The sequence below is a fragment of the Bos grunniens genome, chromosome 6 (assembly GCF_055505025.1).
Source record: "Bos grunniens cultivar Pamir isolate PY7600 chromosome 6, Bosgru_T2T1.0, whole genome shotgun sequence".
NCBI classification, from domain to species: Eukaryota; Metazoa; Chordata; class Mammalia; order Artiodactyla; family Bovidae; genus Bos; species Bos grunniens.
This window is the reverse complement of record NC_141170.1, coordinates 106044150-106066096: the sequence shown is the minus strand read 5'-3', so window position 1 is coordinate 106066096 and position 21947 is coordinate 106044150. Positions and strand designations below refer to the sequence as shown.

Below are 21947 nucleotides of genomic sequence, written 5' to 3'. Positions count from 1 at the left end.
ACAGAAAGACAAAATATGTGTATTAATTTTATTTTAAAATTTTGAATTTGCTTTATTTTACTACAAATGAAAATATTACCATGTCTTTTCAGATATGTGTGCGTATTTAGCAGACTAATAAATTTAATGTTAGAATAGTACTGGGATCTGAGACAATAATTCCATTCAAGGCAATTTTTAAATATATATATGAATCCTCATCATTTCTCCAATCATACTGGAGGGTAGAGACTGGAGAAAGCATATTACCTTCATTTAACTTGGAATGGTAAAGAATGCAGATACTCTTGCAAACCTGTAATCACCCAGTAAACTGATTTTCAGAGTCAAAAAAATAAAAAAAAAAATTCTGACTTCAATCTTACCTCCAGGTAAATGCAAGTATGTGTCATCATCTTAACATCAGAGAATTTGTATTACTATAGCAATTTTCCTAATTAAAAAACCAACCCTTATTAAGAATCATATGTATATATTTGGGAAAAAAACTGAAAATGAAATATTTTTTGAAATGTGTGATCATGGATCCCATTTTATACCGTGTGTGTGTGTGTGTGAGAGAGAGAGACAGAATGGAATGTCCCATTCTGAGCTTTTGTTTTGAGAGCCAAGGATGGCTCTGTGGTCATATGGAAGCAATTTGCTGTAGTGGGCATGGCGGCCAACTATGTAAGCTTTCTTCCTCTTTACAGTCCAATCCAAATTATGAGACAAGGAGTGAGCGCCAATGAAGACAAATCTATTGGAAGCCATACCTGAAAAGATACTCATCTTTGCATATAGTGGTTGTTGTTGTTGTTTGTTAACTAAGTCGTGTGCAACTCTTTTGCAATCCCATGCACTATAGCCCCCAGGCTCCTCTGTTCATGGTATTTCCCAGGCAAGAACACTGGAGTGGGTTGTCATTTCCTCCTCTAGGGGGTCTCAACCCAGGGACTGAACCCACATCTCCTGCATTGGCAGGTGGATTTCTTTACCACTGAGCCACCTGGGAAGCATAGTGGGTATATGAACCCTTGTAAATCTGGTGGAGTAGTCGATGGATATTTAATCTTGCAACTGGTCATAGTATGTCTGAAAGCTAATAAAATAGTGGTGTAATCATGTTTGTGTTACAAATTGAAAAGTCTTCTTCTAGAATAAAATTTCAAGGATTTAACAAACAAAGAGTAGTGATCATAAAATAGGCAAAAGGATTCAAGGAAAATAGAACTAAATTTAGTAAAATATGGTATCAAGAATAGCCAATCAGAATATCTTATTTGGCACTCACCATTAAAATAAAATAAAAACTACAGTGTTCCTGAAGGCCTCATAAAAAAACTTGAACACAAGAAATTCCAAGAAAAAGTAGAACAACGTAGACTAGATAAGAAAAGTGAATCAAAAAAATCACAAACTACATTTCTGAAAGTATAAAATATTCCATTTGTTAAAAGTTGTTTGGTAAAAGAACTCTGTAAAAAATGGATGGCTGAGTGTCACAGTGCTAATGAACTCCTTTGTGTGCTAGTTGTCTAGCTTTTGCGGAATCCTTTCAGTATTCCTTAGCATCTGAGTGACCAGACCAGGAGAGAATGGATGGCATTAAGCCATAGACCTGGCTCTGGTGGGAGGTAAGTAGGTCTTGGACCTCCTTAGAGGAGACGGAAGGTGTAGCGACAGCTCAATGAGAAACAGTGAAGTATCCTAAAGATTCGTGGAAGGAAGGGGGCCATACCATACGGCCGTGCGTCTGTAGCTCCATCACTAATTGAGGATGAGACCTTGGTTTTCCTATTTGTGCCTCAGTTTTCCCCATATCCAAAATAAGGATAATCATTGCTGATTCACATAATTATAAAAAAATGAAATTAAATAACACATGAAAAGACTTTTTACAATTAAGCATCTAAATGCAAGGTATTACAATTGGGCTGCAGTTCTTTGGCATCTGGAATGTCTTCCAAGCCACACTCAGCTCCCTGGATATTCTTCTAATGAAATCACAATTTCCTTTCTCTATGACTGCCAGGGAACTCAAACACTATGGGCTCCACTGAATGAAGGTAAAAGTTAGAGAGCTGCAGCTGACCACAAGTTCTCTCCCCATTGCTCCATAATATCCCTCAGTTGTATGGAGGTATCACCTATTCTAGAACTCAGTTTGCTTTTTTTAAAGCTGTGGTAAAATATAAATAAGATAAGCTAGTTTTCTTTGTAAAATCAAAAACCAAATACACATTTTAAGTCACTTTGTTCTATTATTAGAGCAGTCATTCGGAGAAGGCAATGGCACTCCACTCCAGTATTCTTGCCTGGAAAATCCCATGGACCGAGGAACCTGGTAGGCTGCAGTCCATGAGGTCGCTAGAGTCGGACACGACTGAGCGACTTCACTTTCACTTTTCACTTTCATGCACTGGAGAAGGAAATGGCAACCCACTCCAGTGATTTTGCCTGGAGAATCCCAGGGACAGGGGAGCCTGGTGGGTTGCCCTCTATGGGGTCGCACAGCCTCAGACACGATTGAAGTGACTTAGCAGCAGCAGCAGCATTCTTATTTTAATAATTTTATATAGAGATACTATAATAAAGATCTAAAAACATACACTTATTGAGGAACAAGAGTTGATAGAGAAATGTTTCTCTGTTAACACATGTTGATAGAGGAAATTAAATAGGGGAGATTTCTCAGGCCACATATCTTTGCAGAAATTGCACATGTTCATATTTTGAACATTCTCCAAAGATACAGCATTTATATATTGTTGTATATTTATACAACAAATACTAGTTAAAAATTTTTCACATTAAACCTTTTGCATGGATTCTGCTTCAGGAAAATCAGCTTATTCAGACCTTAATAGGATTTCAGCCAGAAGAAAAAAATTATTCTCTGGGGTCTGTAGTGAAGGTAGAACTGAGGTCTTGATGAGATCTTCACACCACTAAATACAGGAGACCAAAGAACCAAGCCAAGGAGCTACGTCGTCAAGGCGAGGCTTAAAATCGCACCAAGAACTGACTCAGTAGAGACCACACTGCTACCACTGCTGAACAAAGAATCATTTGTTAACTGTTTTTGTATCCATCACATAGTTCTATTTAAAACACTTAAATTGCTCCTGCTGGAGTTCTGGAATTCTTCTTGAATGAAGGACACCACCTACCAAACGTGGCACGGTGCCATTTGAAGGTAAGCCTCCCACGGATCTCACTGTTTATGTAGAGAATGCATAGGACTCCATAGAGGCATACATCTCCATAACCTAGGAGTCTCTAAATGTTGACTCAGTGATGGTTCCTTGGAGCTTTTCAGAGTTTCCTCCTTTCTCAATTCAACAAAAACCTTAATGCTCCATTTCCAAATAACTCAGAAGTTTGTCAAAGCCAAACTACAGTGCAGTAACCCATGATGCTATAGTGACAGACGATTCTACATTCGCCATGCATTTGGTTCTTACAAAGAAGTAGAAGACATAATTTGAGTACAAAATTCAGGATTTACATTATACATCTGGGATTCCTATGCTCTTTTTTTGGTTCTCAAAAGGGAGTGAGTGTCCAACTATCACAAGCACAGTTCCTACTGATTCACCTGACATTCACTGTTGTCACACAAGAAATCTGTACCTTAACAAGCCACCACCGACAAGAGTCATACGTGGAGAAGGGCTCGCATTCCCCTTCAACAATCCTTAAAATGACACCTTTGGAATTTGCTCACACACATGGCAAAATAATCAATCTGTTTTATATAAATCCCAGCATTTTAAGTTCAATTATAAATTATAAAATATTCTAAGTTATAATAATTTTTGTTAATTGGTAGTGATGGCTACCTAAATTTAATATAGCGAATAGTGTTATAGATCTTATCAAATGATTTAGGCATTCAGAAAAACTAAATTTTAATTATGAATTTTTCTTACTCTAAAACTTTCTCACAAAAATATATGAAAATATAGAAATTAGTGTGAAGCTATCTGTCAGTATTCCCTACAATATAAACCTAAATTGAGTTAACTGAATACAGACAAATAAAAATTATTTTAATCTCAAAGATAATATAAATTTTCCTTTAAGATCTGTTATAATCTGGCATGGTGTGACTATAAAGAACAGCCTCCTTGACACTGAAAGCAAATCACTGATTAAATGGTTTGTTTTCTTTGAAAAGTCTCCAAAGCATATAATATCTAATAGACAGTAAAATAACTGATGTAACTTTTAACAAGTTTTTACCTTACAGCATTTGATACCTGTCAGCTTATATGAAATTACTATGCTTAGTTGACCATTTTGAGGAAAGTAGGCAAGTTCTTTTGATAGATATCCAGTACCAACATATATGTTAACTTTCCATCAAAAGCAACCTCCTATGGGCAAAGGATGGCTTCTGTTTCCATGCTTTTTTTAAGGTCACAGACTACTGATGTATCATATGCAGGTGAATCTGTATTTAGACAATCTTACTGCAATATCCTTACACTCAGTTTTCTCTTACATTCTCTCCAAAGCAGAGGTTCTCAAAGTGCGGTCCCTATATTAGCAACATCAGCATTAGCTGAGAATCCGTAAGAAATGAAAATTCTCAAGTCCCTCATCAGAACTAAATCAGAAGCTCTGAGGTGTGGCCCAGAAACAGGTGTTTTAACAAGTCATGCAAGTGATGCAGGCTAAAGTTTGTGAAACTCTGCTCTAAAGCAAAAAGATACTCTCTAGCTATGAAGAAAAGTTTGTCTGTTTTTTAAAAAAAAATTTTTTAACTTTTTTTTTGTTGTTGGTTTTATTTTTTTTTTAACTTTACAAAATTGTATTAGTTTTGCCAAATATTTATTTTTAAATGAAGGATAATTGCTTTACAGTACTGTGTTGGTTTCTATGAAACATCAACATGAATGAAAAGAAGTTTTTATCCCTTACTTTGGAGCAGTCAATTTTGTAGTGTCCTATGTCTCTAAGCCCAAGATGCCATTATACTTTATAGAATATACTAGAGTTCTTTACAATGACACCGATTTTTTAAAGAATTTCATTTAACAAAGATTTTAGAATATGGCATATTCTCAATAAGTGTTAAAATGTTGATGCACACTTAAAACGTGGATTATAAAGGGAAAAGTGATTATTCAAAACACTGTGAAGTAGAGATAAAAATTGATAATGTTTTGTCTGTTGTAATTTCAACAGATTCTTCCCTACAATTAAGGTCAAAGAAAATAGGGCTGATTTTAAGTTCCACCCACTAGTGTTTTACGGTCCAGAACTTGTGTCATTTATCCAAGCAGAGCCATGTCTATGTGATGAATGAATGAGCACTACAGGTAATATATATTCCTGTACAAAGGTCTTCAAAGGCAAGCTGGAGAGATTAACCCAAGGAATGGACAGAGAGGAACTGGTTTATTTTGCCAATAGCACCCTGGTGTGGTCTATGTTACTAGAAAGGCTAAAAACTTTAAAAACAGAACAAATGGATTTAATTTCAAAGATATGCACCTCAATTTCTGCATAAATTATAATAGAAACAGAATAAAGCTTTGGGCAAACCAATATTTCTCGACCTTTCAACTAGAAAAAACAGGGATCAAGTTTGTAGTATGGTGCTTTATTATTTCAAAATTGTAATTAGTTTCATTTTAAGATTATCATTCTCTATACCATATAATTAGTATAACATGCACCATAAGGCTGTGGGTCTTGAATTTTTCTGTTTCCCGAAGGAGATCTGTAAAGCCCGCATTTGACATGAAACTACCCAAAGGAGTATGACTCCCACTTTAAAACAGATTCTCCACTGGACTATTAATTTTTGATAATTTTTTTTAATTTAAGGAAAGAAAATACTTTATAGAGTGACATAACTTGCATGAATAATTCATCTTTCACAGATGTTACTTTCAAGGAAAAACACTATATCACTTTTTAATGCACTTAAAGACAATGATAGACTGTGAACTTGTCAAATTTTGTCAAATTTTCAGTTATATTAACAGGAAGATGATGTACTAAGTGAAATAAGTCAGAAAGAGAAAGACAAATACCATATGATATCAATTATATGTAGGATCTAAAATATGACACAAATGAACGTATCTACAAAACAAATAAAGACTCACAGACAGAGAATAGACTTGTGGTTGCTAAGGAGGGGGAAGGATGGATTGGGAGTCCAGAATTAGCAGATGCAAACTATTTTATCTCTAGATGGATAAACAATGAGGTCCCATTATACAGCATAGGGATCTATATTCACATACTATGATAAACTATGGAAAAGAATGTGAGAAAGAATGTATACATATATATGTAAAACTGAATCACTTTCCTGTATAGTAGAAATTAACATAACAATGTCATACAAAATAAAAAGAAAAGAGAAAAAAGCTAGAAAAAAAGAGGAAGATGATGATACAAAACGAAAATCAGAAATGGTATGAATTAGTAAAATAACTTGGCTGAAATAAATCACAGAGTGTTTACAGTAAATTTATGTACCCAATAGCTGGCTAAACATATTAAATCAATTTCACAAGGTTAATTTAAATTTCTTTACATTATAGAAAATCAGAATGTAATACCTGAGACTGTGCATTAATATTGGCTCCTTCCTTGACGAGAACTTTGACAACTTCTGCTTGTCCAGCCAAAGATGCAATGTGAAGAGCAGTATTTCCTTTCTATTTTGAAACAAAATAGAAAATGTTAAGAGGCTTCTAAACCTTGTAGAAATCAAAATGTACAGATATTTTCAATTTTGCTGATTATTTCAAGTGGTTAAAACTTGTCATTCTGTTAAGATAGCAGCCCACCTCAGGAAAAAATAATTTTTACCATCAAACATTGGCCATTCTATACAATGTTTTCCTTCTCTATTCTGTACAATCTTGGTTTACTGTGAGGAACATGGAAAGACTGAGATCTTACTGAAGTAAATAATTTGGGACGTATGTGCATATGTGTGTGTGAGTGACAATATTACCATTCATGTTATTTAATCAACAACAAAAAAAGTCCTACCCTAAGATAAAGTTAACTAAAAAAAAAGAGTTTATCTGAATTCATTTCTCTATGTAGAGAAACCTAGGAATTTTAAGTGGTGAAGAAAATGACAATTCACAGTTGGATTTTGAGTCACCAGAGCACATAGGTGTTCAAAATATTTGGGGAATAAAATAATAAATTTTACATGTACTACACGATATTACCAACAATTTCAACCATTAGCTACATCAAAAAGTTACCATTAAGAGTACTAAACAAACAAAAAAAAAAGAGTACTAAACAAAAATGAAAAAAATTTTAAAACCATCATGAAAAGAAAATAAAGGCTAAGACATTAAAAAAGGCCTATGACATCATTAAAACAATTATAAAAAATAAAAAACAAATCTGGGGCTTCCCTCGTGGCTCAGTGGTCAAGTATCCACCTGACAATGCAGCAGACACAGATTTGATCCCTGATCCAGGAAGATCCGGAGAAGGCAATGGCACCCCACTCCAGTACTCGTCTGGAAAATCCCATGGACAGGGGAGCCTGGAAGGCTGCAGTCCATGGGGTCGCTGAGGGTCGGACACGACTGAGCGACTTCACTTTCACTTTTCACTTTCATGCATTGGAGAAGGAAATGGCAACCCACTCCAGTGTTCTTGCCTGGAGAATCCCAGGGGCGGGGGAACCTGGTGGGCTGCCGTCTATGGGGTTGCACAGAGTTGGACACGCCTGAAGCGACTTAGCAGCAGCAGCAGCAGCAGCAGCAGCCCCTGACATGTAGCAAAGCCCTGTGCACTCTGGAGCCTATGCTCCACATCAAGAGAAGCCACCACAATGAGGAGCCCACACATCGCAACTAGAGAAAAACCCACACAGCAATGCAGGCCCAGCGTAGTCAAAAATAAATAAATAAAATCATTTTTTAAAAATCTGTACATTCAAAGTCATAAATTTTGGGGGAAAAAGGTCATAAATTTTGGAAACTGGTTCTTTTTTCGCCACTAATTCACTGTGGACCTTTACCACTCACATACTATATTGGAGGCTCAGTTGCCTTCCCTTCAAATGAGGAGTTTCAGTGAGACTCGTTTCTGGATCTAAACCTCTACAACTGTTGTAATCTGTGATTAAAAATGAACCTGTATTTTAAAACATCGAGTTTAAAGAAAAGGAAACAAATGATAATAAACAGTTAAGCTAGAAAAAGCAGTTGCTTTAATGAATACATTAATATAGACAACTCAGGGGAACCAAATAATTTGATATAGGTTAAAATTTACATTCTTTAAATATTTAACATTTATTTGACGTCAAGAGAAATGTTAAAGATGTTTATTCTCTCTTTAGACTTAAAAGTAAGCAATTTCTTGCATATGGTGAACTTATACTTTAACTTCTTTGGAATTGCCAAAGAGTTTTTCACTTGGTTGTGTTTTTTTATTTCCAGTGGAATGGCTGTATTTCCAATGGAATGGCTGTATACAGTGGGAGTAGTGTCAGTCCACATTTTGGCAATTACGCATGAGGTATTGGAAATTCAGGTTAAATGGTCATATTTCTAATTTACTCCAGCACTCTTTTTGTTTATTCCTGACTAGGCTAATGACCCAGCTGGGGGTTGGGGTGCCTGCAACCTCTCTCTGCATCACACACAATCAAATTGTCATAATTCAGCCCTAGTCAACAGGCTTGACTCTGATTGGCTATGGGTTTTTTTTTTTTCCAAATTAAATTTTCACCTTCTAAAGATAAAGATTTGTCACCACTGACGATATTTTATAAAATACTTGTTTCTGAAATGATCCCCCACAGTTCAAATATATTTACCAAAAACAGCATCAACAAGTAACAGGTACTAGTGTACCGAGCATCTTATAAACTCCTTTAAAAATGAGCCCAATTTCTTTACAAACTCACCTTATAGTGACAAAAATCTAGTTTTACCCTAATAATTCAACCTATGATCAAAAATCTCTTTTCCATTAGAGTATAAAGTATCTGTATATTCTCTTATCAAGTTAAATGAATATATTAAAAGTTATAACAACTTACTGAAAGCATGAAAATTACTTGTTCATTTCCATCAAGCAGTTTACTACATCAATTTATTTTAAAAAATGAATTAGCCTTGGGAAAATAGGTACTTTTGTCTATAGAGGATTATAGTAATCTAGTCTCTATGTGAATCAAACAAGAAAATAAAAGATAAAATATTGAAAACTAAAGATACAGAATTCTTTAGTCTCTGTTAAGTCCCTAAAGGAAACAATTCAAACTCTGCAAGATTTAATGAACAGGGGTTTCAATTTCAGTTCTGTATTGTGAAGAATCTTGGTGTTCCTGCAAACCTCTGAAATACACAGCCAAGGTAAAGAAGTTTTAAATTGTTTCCTCTTTACCATGGGATAAATATGACCAGCACAAACATTACCTTGGTGGCAGAGTCCACAGCAGACCCTCTTCCCAGCAGCTCCTGAACTAGCCCCACGTGGCCTTCCTTGGCAGCCAGGTGAAGCGCGTTGAGTCCATTCTGAAAGGAGAAAGCAACAAGGCTCAGAAGTGGAGTGATGATGAGGCACACCGTTGCTGATCTAAGCAAGTATAAAACCCAGAGGACAGACAGACTCTGATCCTCTCATTTCCTCTCTTTTTGCATTAGCTTGAAGCTGTTAATTTCACAGAGACTAATTTCCAATGGTTTTGATTCAGAAAGGCAAAGAGGTAAATATCATCACTGCCCCTTCCTTCTCTTTCAGGATTAATCCCAAACCAATGCCCACCTCCTGAGGCGCTGCTGGCTCTTCTGAGAGAGGTCTCAGAGCAGCTGTGGAACCCAGAGAAGGGGCCCAGGGTTCCAAGCCATTGGAAGCAGTGTTAGAAATAGTTCAGGGATGGCCCAGGCAGAAAAGGAGGCCCACATGGGCCTAATGATGGAGCTGCAAGGCCATGAGGTGAGGACCACCTGCTGCAGAGGAAAGAGTAGATGGTGCTCACTGTAGCATGCAGGGGATTAGGGCTGGATGCAGGAGAGGAGCCCTCGAGGGGGCCACAGCTGCTGGTGGCAGAGACAGGGCTTCTCAAGCCACTGGACTGTCCAGGTGACTCCAATAACCGTGGCAAAATGTCCCTGAGTCCACAAAAGGAGGGTCATTCGCCATGGGAGGAACCACTGTGGCTACAACGGCTACCCGGAACTGGAGAGTCTGTTGAGCCTGCTAGTATGTGTGGGTGTGATCATTGGGCAGGTCACTGGAACTGCTGGGACCTGCATTGCTTCTCCTCTGGGGACTGTGGGTGAAGCAGGGTATACTTGGGATTCTGGTTGTCAGAGCCCCAGAACTGCCTGCTAAAACAGGGCCATCTCTGCCTACATCTCTTTCAAACATTCCTTGCTGCCCTCGCCTGGCTGTTGGAACCAGGGCCCACGACCAGGGCTCCTTCTGGACCCAGGGATTGTGAGGCTGACCCGCCAGCTGATGTCTTTCCTGTGGCGGCATCCTGAATACGGACCAACCAAAACAGGCTACTGTTGATAACTCTTTGATATTGGCTTTATGTAAGCTAATGTTGATAAAAGAATATGAACTTGAAAAAAAGGAATAAGCAAAAAAATATGAACTTGAGTCTTTTGAAACAATCAAAAAATATTCATTGAGCTGGCTTACTGAGAGCAAAATACTGATTGGGCTTATACACCTGTGAATCCCAAGCAAGATACCACCTGGATCTACACAACTTTTGGAATAATGCTATTTCTATATAATATCATCAGAATGACTAAATATTCCACATAGTTAAAAAATAAGATCTTACCACTACTTTGAAACAACCATGTGTACATTAATCGAAGGACAGAGTTACCTGTTTTGATTAGCACTTTTATTAAGTGCCTATATAAAGTAATATTGTACTATTTTATTTACAATTAAATTTTACAATAAGCTCTATTCCCCATTTCTCTTACTGATTTTATGAGATATTTTGCCCATTGACTGCTTTTCCATGATCATATAAAACTAGTGGATGAAAACCCAGGTAAAACAGTCAATAAAAATTTTATAGAGCCACTGACCATTGTTTACACTTCTGACACATATAGAATATGCATAGATTAACCTATTTCTAAAAGTTGAGAACAGATTCAAGAACAGCTAAATATAACTGAATGTTAAAAGCATTGAAATCCATTAAACTGTTTTGCATCTTAGGACAAATCTGTAATTAATACAAACTTAGCAGTTAATCAACAAGTGTTTGCTAAGTTCCAACCAAGTGATCAGCTCTAGGTGCTAGGTGCTAAAGGAGGACCCATGGCATAGTTTCCAGCCCCAAACAGCCCTGAAATATTTATTATTAAACTACTGAAAATTGCTTCTGCACTAGCATATACTTGTCCATGACTTTTTCAAATCTTTCTCTATTCTACTTTGCAAATCTTACATGTAGAGTTAAAGGTTCTTCAATCTGTTTGAAAAGTATAACTTATATACCTTCCTTAATAACATTAAAATTTAAATATCTGAAAGGAGGCAACTGCAAATAAATATGAGTTCTTAAAAAATATTAAAAGAAAAAGATGGAGGGTAAATGGATACATCAAAAGGCAAATAAAAGGAGAAAGCAAAACTTGGTCCCTAACCTCCATCCCAACCCCACTCTTAATGGGATTCCTGTGTCAGACACTAAACCAGGAGCTCTTTTCAAAAGGAACTAAATGCCCACATATAGAGATACAAATAATTGTGAAATGCTATTTACTGTTTCAAGCTTCCCAAGTGGCTCAGTGGTAAAGAATCCACCTGCCAAGCAGGAGATGCTTGGGTCAGGAATATCCTCTTGAGAAGGTAACAGCAACCCACTCCAGTATTCTTGCCTGGAAGGTCCCATGGACAGAGGAGTTTGGTAGGTTAGAGTCCAAGGGGTCACAAAGAGTCAGACACAACTTAGTAAATAAAACACCACCATTTAGAGTTTTACTCTGCCATTAGCATAAATAACACTGATAAAAGGAATCACCTATAATGGGAAGAAAAAATCAAACTCAAAATGAAAATGACTGTTTACATATTCCTAATCCACTTCCCACTCGGTAAACTCATCCAGAATCTACCTGCACCTTTCCCATCTCTTTCACGGTGGCTGCTCTAAACTAAGAGTACTCACCGTGTGACACAATTAAGAATGTATTCAGTTTTCATGAAAACAGGGAAAAGTAAAGCATGTGTCATCTTTGTCAGTTTAACTGATTTTACTATGTCGAAGAATAGATGCTTTTGAGCCGTGATACTGGAGAAGGCTCTTGAGAGTCCCTTGGACTGCAAGGAGATCAAACCAGTCAATCCTAGAGGAAATCAATCCTGAATATTCATTAGAAGGACTGATGCTCCAATACTTCGGTCACCTGTTGTGAAGAGCTGACCATCTGAAAAGACCCTGACGATGGGAAAGACCGAAGGCAGGAGGAGAAGGGGATGACAGAGAGACAAGATGGCATCACTGACTCAATGGACATAAGTTTGAGCTCTAGGAGATGGTGAAGGATAGGGAAGCCTGGCGTGCTGCAGTCCATGGGGTCACAAAGAGTTGGACACAACTGAGCGAATGAACAACACTGGGTCTTTGATGTCCAAAGATTTCTGATTTAATATGTAAATAAACCTATGGATAATCCAAGAGGAATCTTGTTTGGTTAGTGAGTTATTCTCAAATCCTAAAGACTTTCTTTTTAATTCCCAAACGAATATTTAATGAGGATTTACTGAGTCTTTAACTTAAAAATATTTACAATGGGGCTTGAAATTTAGTGACTCATTGATAATTTATAGGGAAAAGTGAGAATACGAATGCTTTGAAGATACTACTTTATAAAGCCTGTTTCTTATTCTCCATTTCAACCATAGTGGAAGGCCTACCTAGCACCCCTAGCTGGTAGCTCCCTTTATGGCCACTGGTCCTTCTCCTCTTTCCAGCCCTATCAAATGTTTCTATTGTACAATCCCCAAAGATAGAGAAAGACACTAAACATGACGGTGAGTTACCTGAGAGAAGAAAGAGTTGCAAAAGTCCTTCAAAATCTTACCAAGACCAAGTAGAATGAAAATATTATCAGAGCTGAGAAATAAATACTTAATGAATGAAAGATAAGCTTATGACATAAATATCATTATTATATTCTACACTTTACATATATTATATCACATTATAATATTTTACAGATGAAGATACTAAAACCCTAAGACTCCAAGTGACTTGCCTCAAAGATCCTTACCGTTAAGAAGAGGAAGAGAAAAAACTCAAACTTAGATCTGATTTCCAAACTCACGCTTTTAAAAAAGTTAAAACAATGTAGCTCTACACTAGTGTTTCAAACGGTAGGTTATCATGCACAAGTACATCTAAAATCTATTCAATGGATTGCCAATCAATGTATTTCAAAACATGAAGTAGAACGAAAAACAGAGTACATTGTGGATGGCAAGTGTTGATATTATTTGGGGTTTTTTTGGTGAAGCTTTACATACACATACACATGTACACATGTGGAAAATTCTTAAAGAGATGAGAATACCAGACCACCTTACCTGCCTCCTGAGAAATCTGTATGCAGGTCAAGAAGCAACAGTTAGAACAGGACATGAACAACAGACTGGTTCCAAATTGGGAAAGGAGTATGTCAAGGCTATATATTGTTACCCTGCTTATTTAACTTATATGCAGAGTACATCATGCGAAATGCTGGGCTCGAAGAAGCACAAGCTGGAATCAAGACTGCTGGGAGAAAGATCAATAACCTCAGATATGCAGATGACACCACCCTTGTGGCAGAAAGTGAAGAAGAACTAAAGAGCCTCTTGATGAAAGAGGAGAGTGAAAAAGTTGGCTTAAAGCTCAACATTCAGGAAACTAAGATCATGGCATCTGGTCCCATCACGTCATGGCAAATAGATGGAGAAACAGTGAAAATGGTGGCAGACTTTATTTCTTTGGGCTCCAAAATCACTGCAGATGGTGACTGCAGCTTACTCCTTGGAAGGAAAGTTATGACCAACCTAGACAGCATATTAAAAAGCAGAGACTTTGTCCACAAAGGTCCGTCTAGTCAAGTCTACAGTTTTTCCAATAGCCATGTATGGATGAGAGAGTTGGACTATAAAGAAAACTGAGCACCGAAGAATTGATGCTTTTGAACTGTGGTGTTAGGGAAGACTCTTGAGAGTCCCTTGGACTGCAAGGAGATCCAACCAGCTCATCCTCAAGGAAATCAGCTCTGAATATTCATTGGAAGGACTGATGCTGAAACTGAAACTCCAATACTTTGGCCACCTGATGTGAAGAACTGACTCATTGGAAAAGACCCTGATGCTGGGAAAGATTGAAGGAGGGAGGAGAAGGTGACAACAGACGATGAGATGGTTGGATGGCATCACCAACTCGATGGACATGAGTTTGAGTAAGCTCTGGGAGCTGGTGATGGACAGGGAAGCCTGGCGTGCTGCAGTCCATGGGGTCGCAAAAAGTCAGACATGACTGAGTGACTGAACTGAACACATGTGCACACATCTGCACTGGGTGTGCATGCAGTGTGCACCTGTGTTTGTGTGTGTATGTGTACACGCACACTGCTCTACATTAGAAGAAAAGCTTGAAGACCCAAAACATGAGAGCATCTTGGGGAAACAAAATGTTGTTTCAGACCAATAAGTAAGTTAAAAAGCTGATACAAAGATCATTCTAAAAGAAAAATGGTTTTTATGATATGTCTATTTGAATTTATGAAATAAAATTTCACAAATTTCATAAAATTTCAAAAATAATTTTCATTTTAGATGAGTGTTGTGATGTAAATAAAATGAATGACATTGGCACAAACAAGATTTCTTTATTTTGAAAATACTGGCAGAATCACAGTTAAATGACATCCACATTTTGAGTTCTAAGAAGGGTTGTGGTATAGTAGACAACACACACATTAGGAACCCAGTCCTGTTTCTCCATTACTGACAATATAATTTAGTTTCTTCACTAGTATGAAATGGGGACATTTCCACTCTGCTTACTTCAGATAGCTACTTAAAAGAGAATATAAAATAATGTATGTTTCTGTTTGAAATCTATGAAGTACTATGCAAGTGTAGGTTAGATGCAAAAAGTAATAAATTCACACATATTCCTAAGTCTTTCCTTCTGTTTTCTATCACAGAGATTTGATTGAAGGATGATAAGCTGAACTGAGTATTTTTTCTTTCATGAAATGGACCACAAGCAAATGGCATTCCAGAAGTCAGATGTCCAAATCGAATTTCACTGGGCTAAAATCATGGTGTCGGCAGCACTGTTTTCCTTCCAGAGCTTCTAGGGTAGAACAGTTTCTTTGCCTTTTCTAGCGTCTAGAGGCCACCTGCATTCCTTGGCTGGTGGCCCCTTTCTCCATCTTTAAAGCCCACAGCACAGCATGTGCAAACCAGTTTTGAATGTTTGGGGTCTAACCTATAATGTTTACCTGGGCTGGGAAAATTATTAATTTAAACAGAAATTATTATTTTAAAAAGTGTTTTGAATTCTGTGTGCTTAGACACACACACACACACACACACACACACACGTGTTTAATGCCCTGCTGTCTGTGTGTGTGCGAGCGTGTGTGTGCTTAGGCACTCAGACGTGTTTACCTCTTTGCAGCCCCATGGACTGTACCCCACCAGGTTTCTCTGTCCAGGGGATTTCCCAGACAAGAATACTGGAGTGGGTTGCCATTTTCTGTTTCAGGAGATCTTCCCAACCCAGGAGTTGAACCCCTGTCTACAGCATTGGTAGGTGGATTCTTTACCACTTAGCCACCTGGGAAGCCTCATTTTTATTCTTTAGAATTCTAATGAAACCAAAAAAAGCAGATGGGAACCTGGTCCCTTAGTAGCCATCCTGTCAATAATTCAAAGAACTGCTATTTTACTTCTCAGTTTTAACTCTCTTAACTTAAATGTCATTTTCACATGGTCTCATTTCTTTGGTTAATTTAATTTTATAAGAAATGATAAATTATTTTAGTATTTGACTTGTGTTAAAGAAAGACATCTGACTTACCATGACACTCAAAGACAGAAAATTACTTGAGCTACTTATTCTAATATCATGGTTTAAAGCAATTTAAACATTAAAAGTCAGCAGCAAATCATTTAAATAATAACTAAAACTTATTCAAATTTATACTCATGTGTTAGGCTTGGCTCTAAGCTTTTAATTGCATTAACTTATTTAACCCTGAATTGAACATTATGAGTTATGAACTACCTGGTGATTCTAGAAACAACACTCCACTTCTATAATCAAGACAAAAGCAAACTATATGGGCCCTGTTTTATAATTTTATTTCACTTTCTTTAGACCTCAGTTTCTCATCAACTATTATTCAGTATTTTTTAGAGTAAAAATATCTCAGCCTTTGATAATAAGTCAGCAGTTAAGGAGAAAAATTATTTCCTCCAGGCCTCTACACTTACAATGTCTAAATGTGTCAAAATTAGAAACGAATTCCACAGTGAGTTCTAGACTGCTGTATCATGTACATGCCAAACTTAGATGGTTAAGCAGGTTCAGTGTAGTTGATCCTTTAAGTTATATATAGTAATAAAATTCTTTGGTTCTGAAATGACAAGTAATGAGAGTATAATTTCCAGATGATTTAAAGAAAGTATCCATGAGATGAAGTCTTCTCTTTGTATATTTATCACGTTTAACTTTTCAATCAACTCATCTTGACAGAAAACTTTCAAAACATGGCTCTTCTCCTTCTGACATTGAATTTAGCAAGATTGGAAGCAGGGGAAGGAGTCCACATCAGAATTAATCAGCAATCTCTTTTTTAAAAAATGAAATGAAAAAACTCCCCTAGTAGGACAACCTGAATTGGATATGCATTCAGGGGTAAAGGGTAAAATTGAAGTGAGAGAGGGAAAGAGCAGCAGGATCTCCAAGGGAAGGAAGTAAGGCAGGAGAACAGATTCTTAAAAGGTCCCACACGGTTCATTCCAGTTGCACCGTGTCCTGCTACTGTTAAACCTGGCACAGAGTTTTATATGAATATAGACTAGAGAAGGCTTAAATTCAATAATTAATAACTGAATATCAGTTATTCAACTATTTAAGCTGTTTTGTACATGCATTATATGCCAAGCATCATTCTAGGTACCAAGTCTACATTTCAAGGTACCCATAAAAAAATCTAGTAATGTTATTAGGGAATTAATAATTAATCATCTCTCCCCCCATTTTACAATTTTAATTAAAAATAAGCCAAATTTGGCTTACTGGGCTCTAAAGGATTATGGGAAGAGAGAGGAGGGAACCCTCAGACAACAAGTTAGCTTAGAGCAGTCCTCTAAGAACCGCATCATCACTCTGTTTTACATCATAATAAAATGATTCAAGGCTATAGTTTTTCCAGTGGTTATGTATGGATGTGAGAGTTGGACTGTGAAGAAAGCTGAGCACTGAAGAATTGATGCTTTTGAACTGTGGTGTTGGAGAAGACTCAAGAGTCCCTTGGACTGCAAGGAGATCCAACCAGTCCATTCTGAAGGAGATCAGCCATGGGTGTTCATTGGAAGGACTGATGATAAAGCTGAAACTCCAATACTTTGGCTACCTCATGCGAAGAGTTGACTCATTGGAAAAGACCCTGATTCTGGGAGGGATTGGTGGCAGGAGGAGAAGGGGACGACAGAGGATGGATGGCTGGATGGCATCACCGACTCAACGGACATGGGTTTGGGTGAACTCCGGGAGTTGGTGATGGACAGGGAGGCCTGGAGTGCTGCGATTCATGGGGTCACAAAGAGTTGGACACGACTGAGCGACTGAACTGAACTGAACTGAAAATGATTCTTGCAATTTGCATTTGGTATCAGTTTCAGATTTGTCTCAGATGCACTCACTGGCTTAGTCAGTTTATCCTTTACACAATCACAAAATTTGTTTCTTTTCACAATTGATTGTATTTTGTGTTTCCTGTTTATCTTCTATGAGAAACAAGGTTTCTCATGAACAACAGTCAAATCCATTCAACCTTGTAAACTCTACACCTAACATAGTACCTGGAACAAGAGGAAGGCCACTGCAGTAATGTTCTTACAATGAATGAGCTAATAAATAGTATGTGCCATGCAGAGGTAAACAAGAGTTTGCTTAATTCACCCAATAACTGTGCATTTTGTCAGTGAATGAGACAGGTGCACAGACAAGTCAGGAACAATTACATCCACCTTTAGCCTTTGGAAATACAATCAAGAAAAGTACACTCTATGAGGCTGAAGTTGGTTAACATTAACATGTATAAGAGCAAATTAGACTCTGAGATAAATATTTAAAGTGGTTTTTCTCAACCTGAAATTCTTGGATGTGCTCTTAAGGATCTCTGAATTCTCTGAGAACTTTTTTAATTTAGCATTTTCATGCAAGTGCCAATCTTAAAGTTAATAGACATATATGCTGGATCATCTGGATAATCACATTTAATTAAATATCATCAGGCAATTTCTTGTTCTCATATTCGTGATTGATTCCATTTAAAGGAACATGAATTTTAATGCAGTATTTCTGAACCTGAAGCATACAGATAGATTCTCAAGGTTCTCAAAATAGTCTCCTTCTCTAAGTAGAAGAAATAGGGCCTCAAGAGATGGTTTGTAAACATAACCTAATGAAACTTGGGTTGTTCCATTTAGAAAGTAAAACAGATGCTTGAGGAGGCAAGATAAGAAGTACTCAGCCATAAAAAGGAACAAATTTGAGTCAGTTGTGAGGTGAATGAACCTAGAGCCTGTTATAGAAGTCAGAGAAAAACAAATATAATAATCCATATATATATGTGGAATCTAGAAAAAGAGTACTGATGAACCTGTTTACAGGGAAGAAATGGAGATGCAGACATAGGGAACAGACTTGTGGACAAAGCAGGGGAAGGAGAGAGGTGGGACTGACAGAGAAAGTAGTAGAGACATCATACACTATCATGTGTAAAAGGAAGCACGTAGGAGGCAGCTGCTACGTAACACAAGGAGCTCAGCCTGATGCTCTGTGATGGCCTAGAGGTGTGGGATGGGAGAGGGGAATGAGGCTCAGGAGGGAGGACCCTGCATATATAATTATGACTGATGGCGGCTGTTGTTCAGCAGAAGCCAACACAACATTGTAAAGCAATTATCCTCCAATTGAAATAAAACAACCTTCATAAGCATTAGAGGCTTTACTATGTCCCAGAGAATTGTAAATTACCTGAAACGAATAATGACAATATTGATCATACTGGAAGGAATACACTTGTTAGAATTTATCCAGAATTTGTCCATCCAGCTACTCTAGCTTGAGTGAAATCAGTAACTGTGGCCAGCCCAACTTTTTTGTTAACTTCTATCCAACTGCAACTGACACAGCCATAATTTGGTCCCCTGAATAAGTGTGTGCAACACAGTGGGTTTTCTCCGATATCGTTTTAGCCTAAAGTAGTCTTGCTTTGAGGAAGAGAACTACATTGTGAACGTTACATATATGAAGTACATAGTGATGAGCATGTACCCGGCATGCAATAAAGTATTACTTAATACCACAGGTGTTATTTCCCATTTCATGACTGGGTAATATGAGATTCAGAATGATTTAGGAGAATGGCTCAATATCCATATTTATTCAATTATTCACTTAGTGAATATTAATTGGAAAGCTATTGTGTGCCAGGCCTTCCAGCAAAGTACACTTTTCACTGAACAACACTGAAGCTTAAATTTTAGCTTATAAATCATCCTTTGTGAGCTGGTTCATATAAGTCAGTAACCATATTTAGATCGCTATGCTTCAAGGACTTCTCTTTTTAAACCCCTTAATTTTCCTGTGCTGTTAATGTTCCAAGTTTTCTGTTTGTGGGTTGTGCATTCATTCCTTTCTGCGTTTTGCTAAATTGTTAGCTCTGGATACAAATGGTTAATAAGAATATAGTGCCTTCTTTAGAGGTATAAAAATCCCACTAAAAGGAGTCATTAAAAAAGGCTATAGAGATCATAGCTAGTTTTTCAGGATGGGGAACACATGTATACCTGTGGCGGATTCATTTTGATATTTGGCAAAACTAATACAATTATGTAAAGTTTAAAAATAAAATAAAATTAAAAAAAAAAAAAGAAAGACCATTGGGGGAAAAAAAAAAAAGAGAACTTGAACAGCAAATCTCTTAAGCAACTTCTCTTTGGTTGCTTTGGATGAGAAAATATTTTCTCATCTCCCTGATAAATTGCTTCCTTCCATCCCTACTTCTCTCCCCTGCCTCCCTTGGGCACTTTGCTATCTTCCTTCATTCCTTAAGGGAAATATCACATCACACGTTCTCCAATAAACCTCTTTCCCAAGAGCAGTAGCATCCTTCTCTCACCCCAGCAATGGGTTTGTATACACGATCAGGTGCAGGGTTTGATATCAGATTGTCCCCACCACACCCTCTACCCTACACAAAGTACTTGTCTTCTTTGTATCGTTGGTAACTTTTTTTGGTGGTGGTGGTGGCAGTGAAGGGAGTCAGAAGAAGGGAAGAGCCATGGATTACCTTTTCCAAGGTGTGCCCTTATGAGCCCTTATTCATCTGCATTTTAGACTGTTTTATCCTACCCTGAAGACCTTTCATTTCTGAGGGAAGAGGCTGAAGAAAAAACAGTGTGGTACTAAAATCAATCACCTACATCAAGTTATACACCTGTACAGACACAGGTTCATCAACCGACAGGTAGCTCCCGATCATGTCCGGTTCAATGGACAACCACATGGAGCTGCTGAATTCTCTTCTGCATGTCTGTTTTCCTCATTTCTAAGAATCCGAAGAAGTTACCATCCGAAAACAAGGTTTCCTTTTCTTTCCTACTCCTTATCCCTAAGAGAAGACTTTGAAGACTAGAGATCCTAGGATTTGGGGTTGCTCCTTTACAATCATCAAAACACACACACAGAGAAGGAGAAAGAGAAAATTACGAGAGTAGACAGGCATGGTAAAGGCCTGGAAAATGTCTATAGAAACGTGGGAAAAGACTGGAATTAGTGATTAGCAAAGAAAGAGACTGTTAGACTAGGAGTGGGCAAAAGCTCAGCTACTGCAAAAGGGCTGGCTGATTTTTAATGGCACAAGGAAAGAAACCAAGCAGAAAAATGACTAAGCAAGAATGGCATCTAAATACATCTCACTTCACAAACCACCTGTGTTTGGTTGCTGTGTGTATCTGAACAGCTCTATTGAATATATGTTTGGATAAAGATCTTCCCTCTCTTGACCCTCCACAGCCAAAATCAAGGCGGGACTCCAGAGCTCTGTGGGCTCCTGGTTAGACCCCCCACTACCTCACATCTTTTTCCAGACAACTTTCACAATCTCACCATCACTATCTGGTTGGGACCATATAGACTAAATTTAACAAAACTTAGCATACCCTTTATCTTTGTGTATGCCAGTCACCAGGTCAATCCTCTTCCCTCCAAATGCAACCCCCATACGTGTCCCTTTTTCTGATCATCTCTGATCACCTCCCATATTCTGAAACTCTTACACAAGGTCTTCTAGAACACATGCATGTGGTTATTAGCAGTGCCTTAAATCTCTTCTCTAAACATTCCTTTTAACCTTTGTGTTCTAATTGAAACACAAAACCACTGCTTCCCTGAAGTCCACTCAATAATATTATATTCATCCCCCATGCCCCAGTTAACCACTGGACTTGGTGGAGCTGTGCTGATGCTTCTTGCTCCTCACTGCTCTTCAAAACTATTTTTCCTTCTCCTTTTACATAAATCTCCAGATGCCATCAGCCTGTATCTTTCAGATTCCATCCTCATCTCTTGAAGATTTTAGCTTCTAGTTTATTGCCACTTTTTCCAACAAATATGAAGGTGGTTTTTCCAAAACCACAGTCAGGTTCCTGATTTCTCTATCAATAATGTT

The 21947-nt window shown here is 37.6% G+C and overlaps 1 protein-coding gene across 50 annotated transcripts in view; it reads right to left on the bottom strand.

Annotated features, from left to right (window-relative positions):
• The window catches only part of ANK2 (ankyrin 2), a 584595-nt gene that overhangs the window by 181015 nt on the left and 381633 nt on the right, over positions 1-21947 (bottom strand). For all 50 annotated transcript variants that reach the window (XM_086407163.1, XM_086407151.1, XM_086407166.1 and 47 more), the window contains 2 exons: positions 9411-9509; positions 6567-6665 (listed from right to left, as the gene is read on the bottom strand). In XM_086407163.1, coding sequence (XP_086263289.1) covers positions 6567-6665; positions 9411-9509 — 198 coding nt within the window. The remainder of the gene's footprint in view (positions 1-6566; positions 6666-9410; positions 9510-21947) is intronic.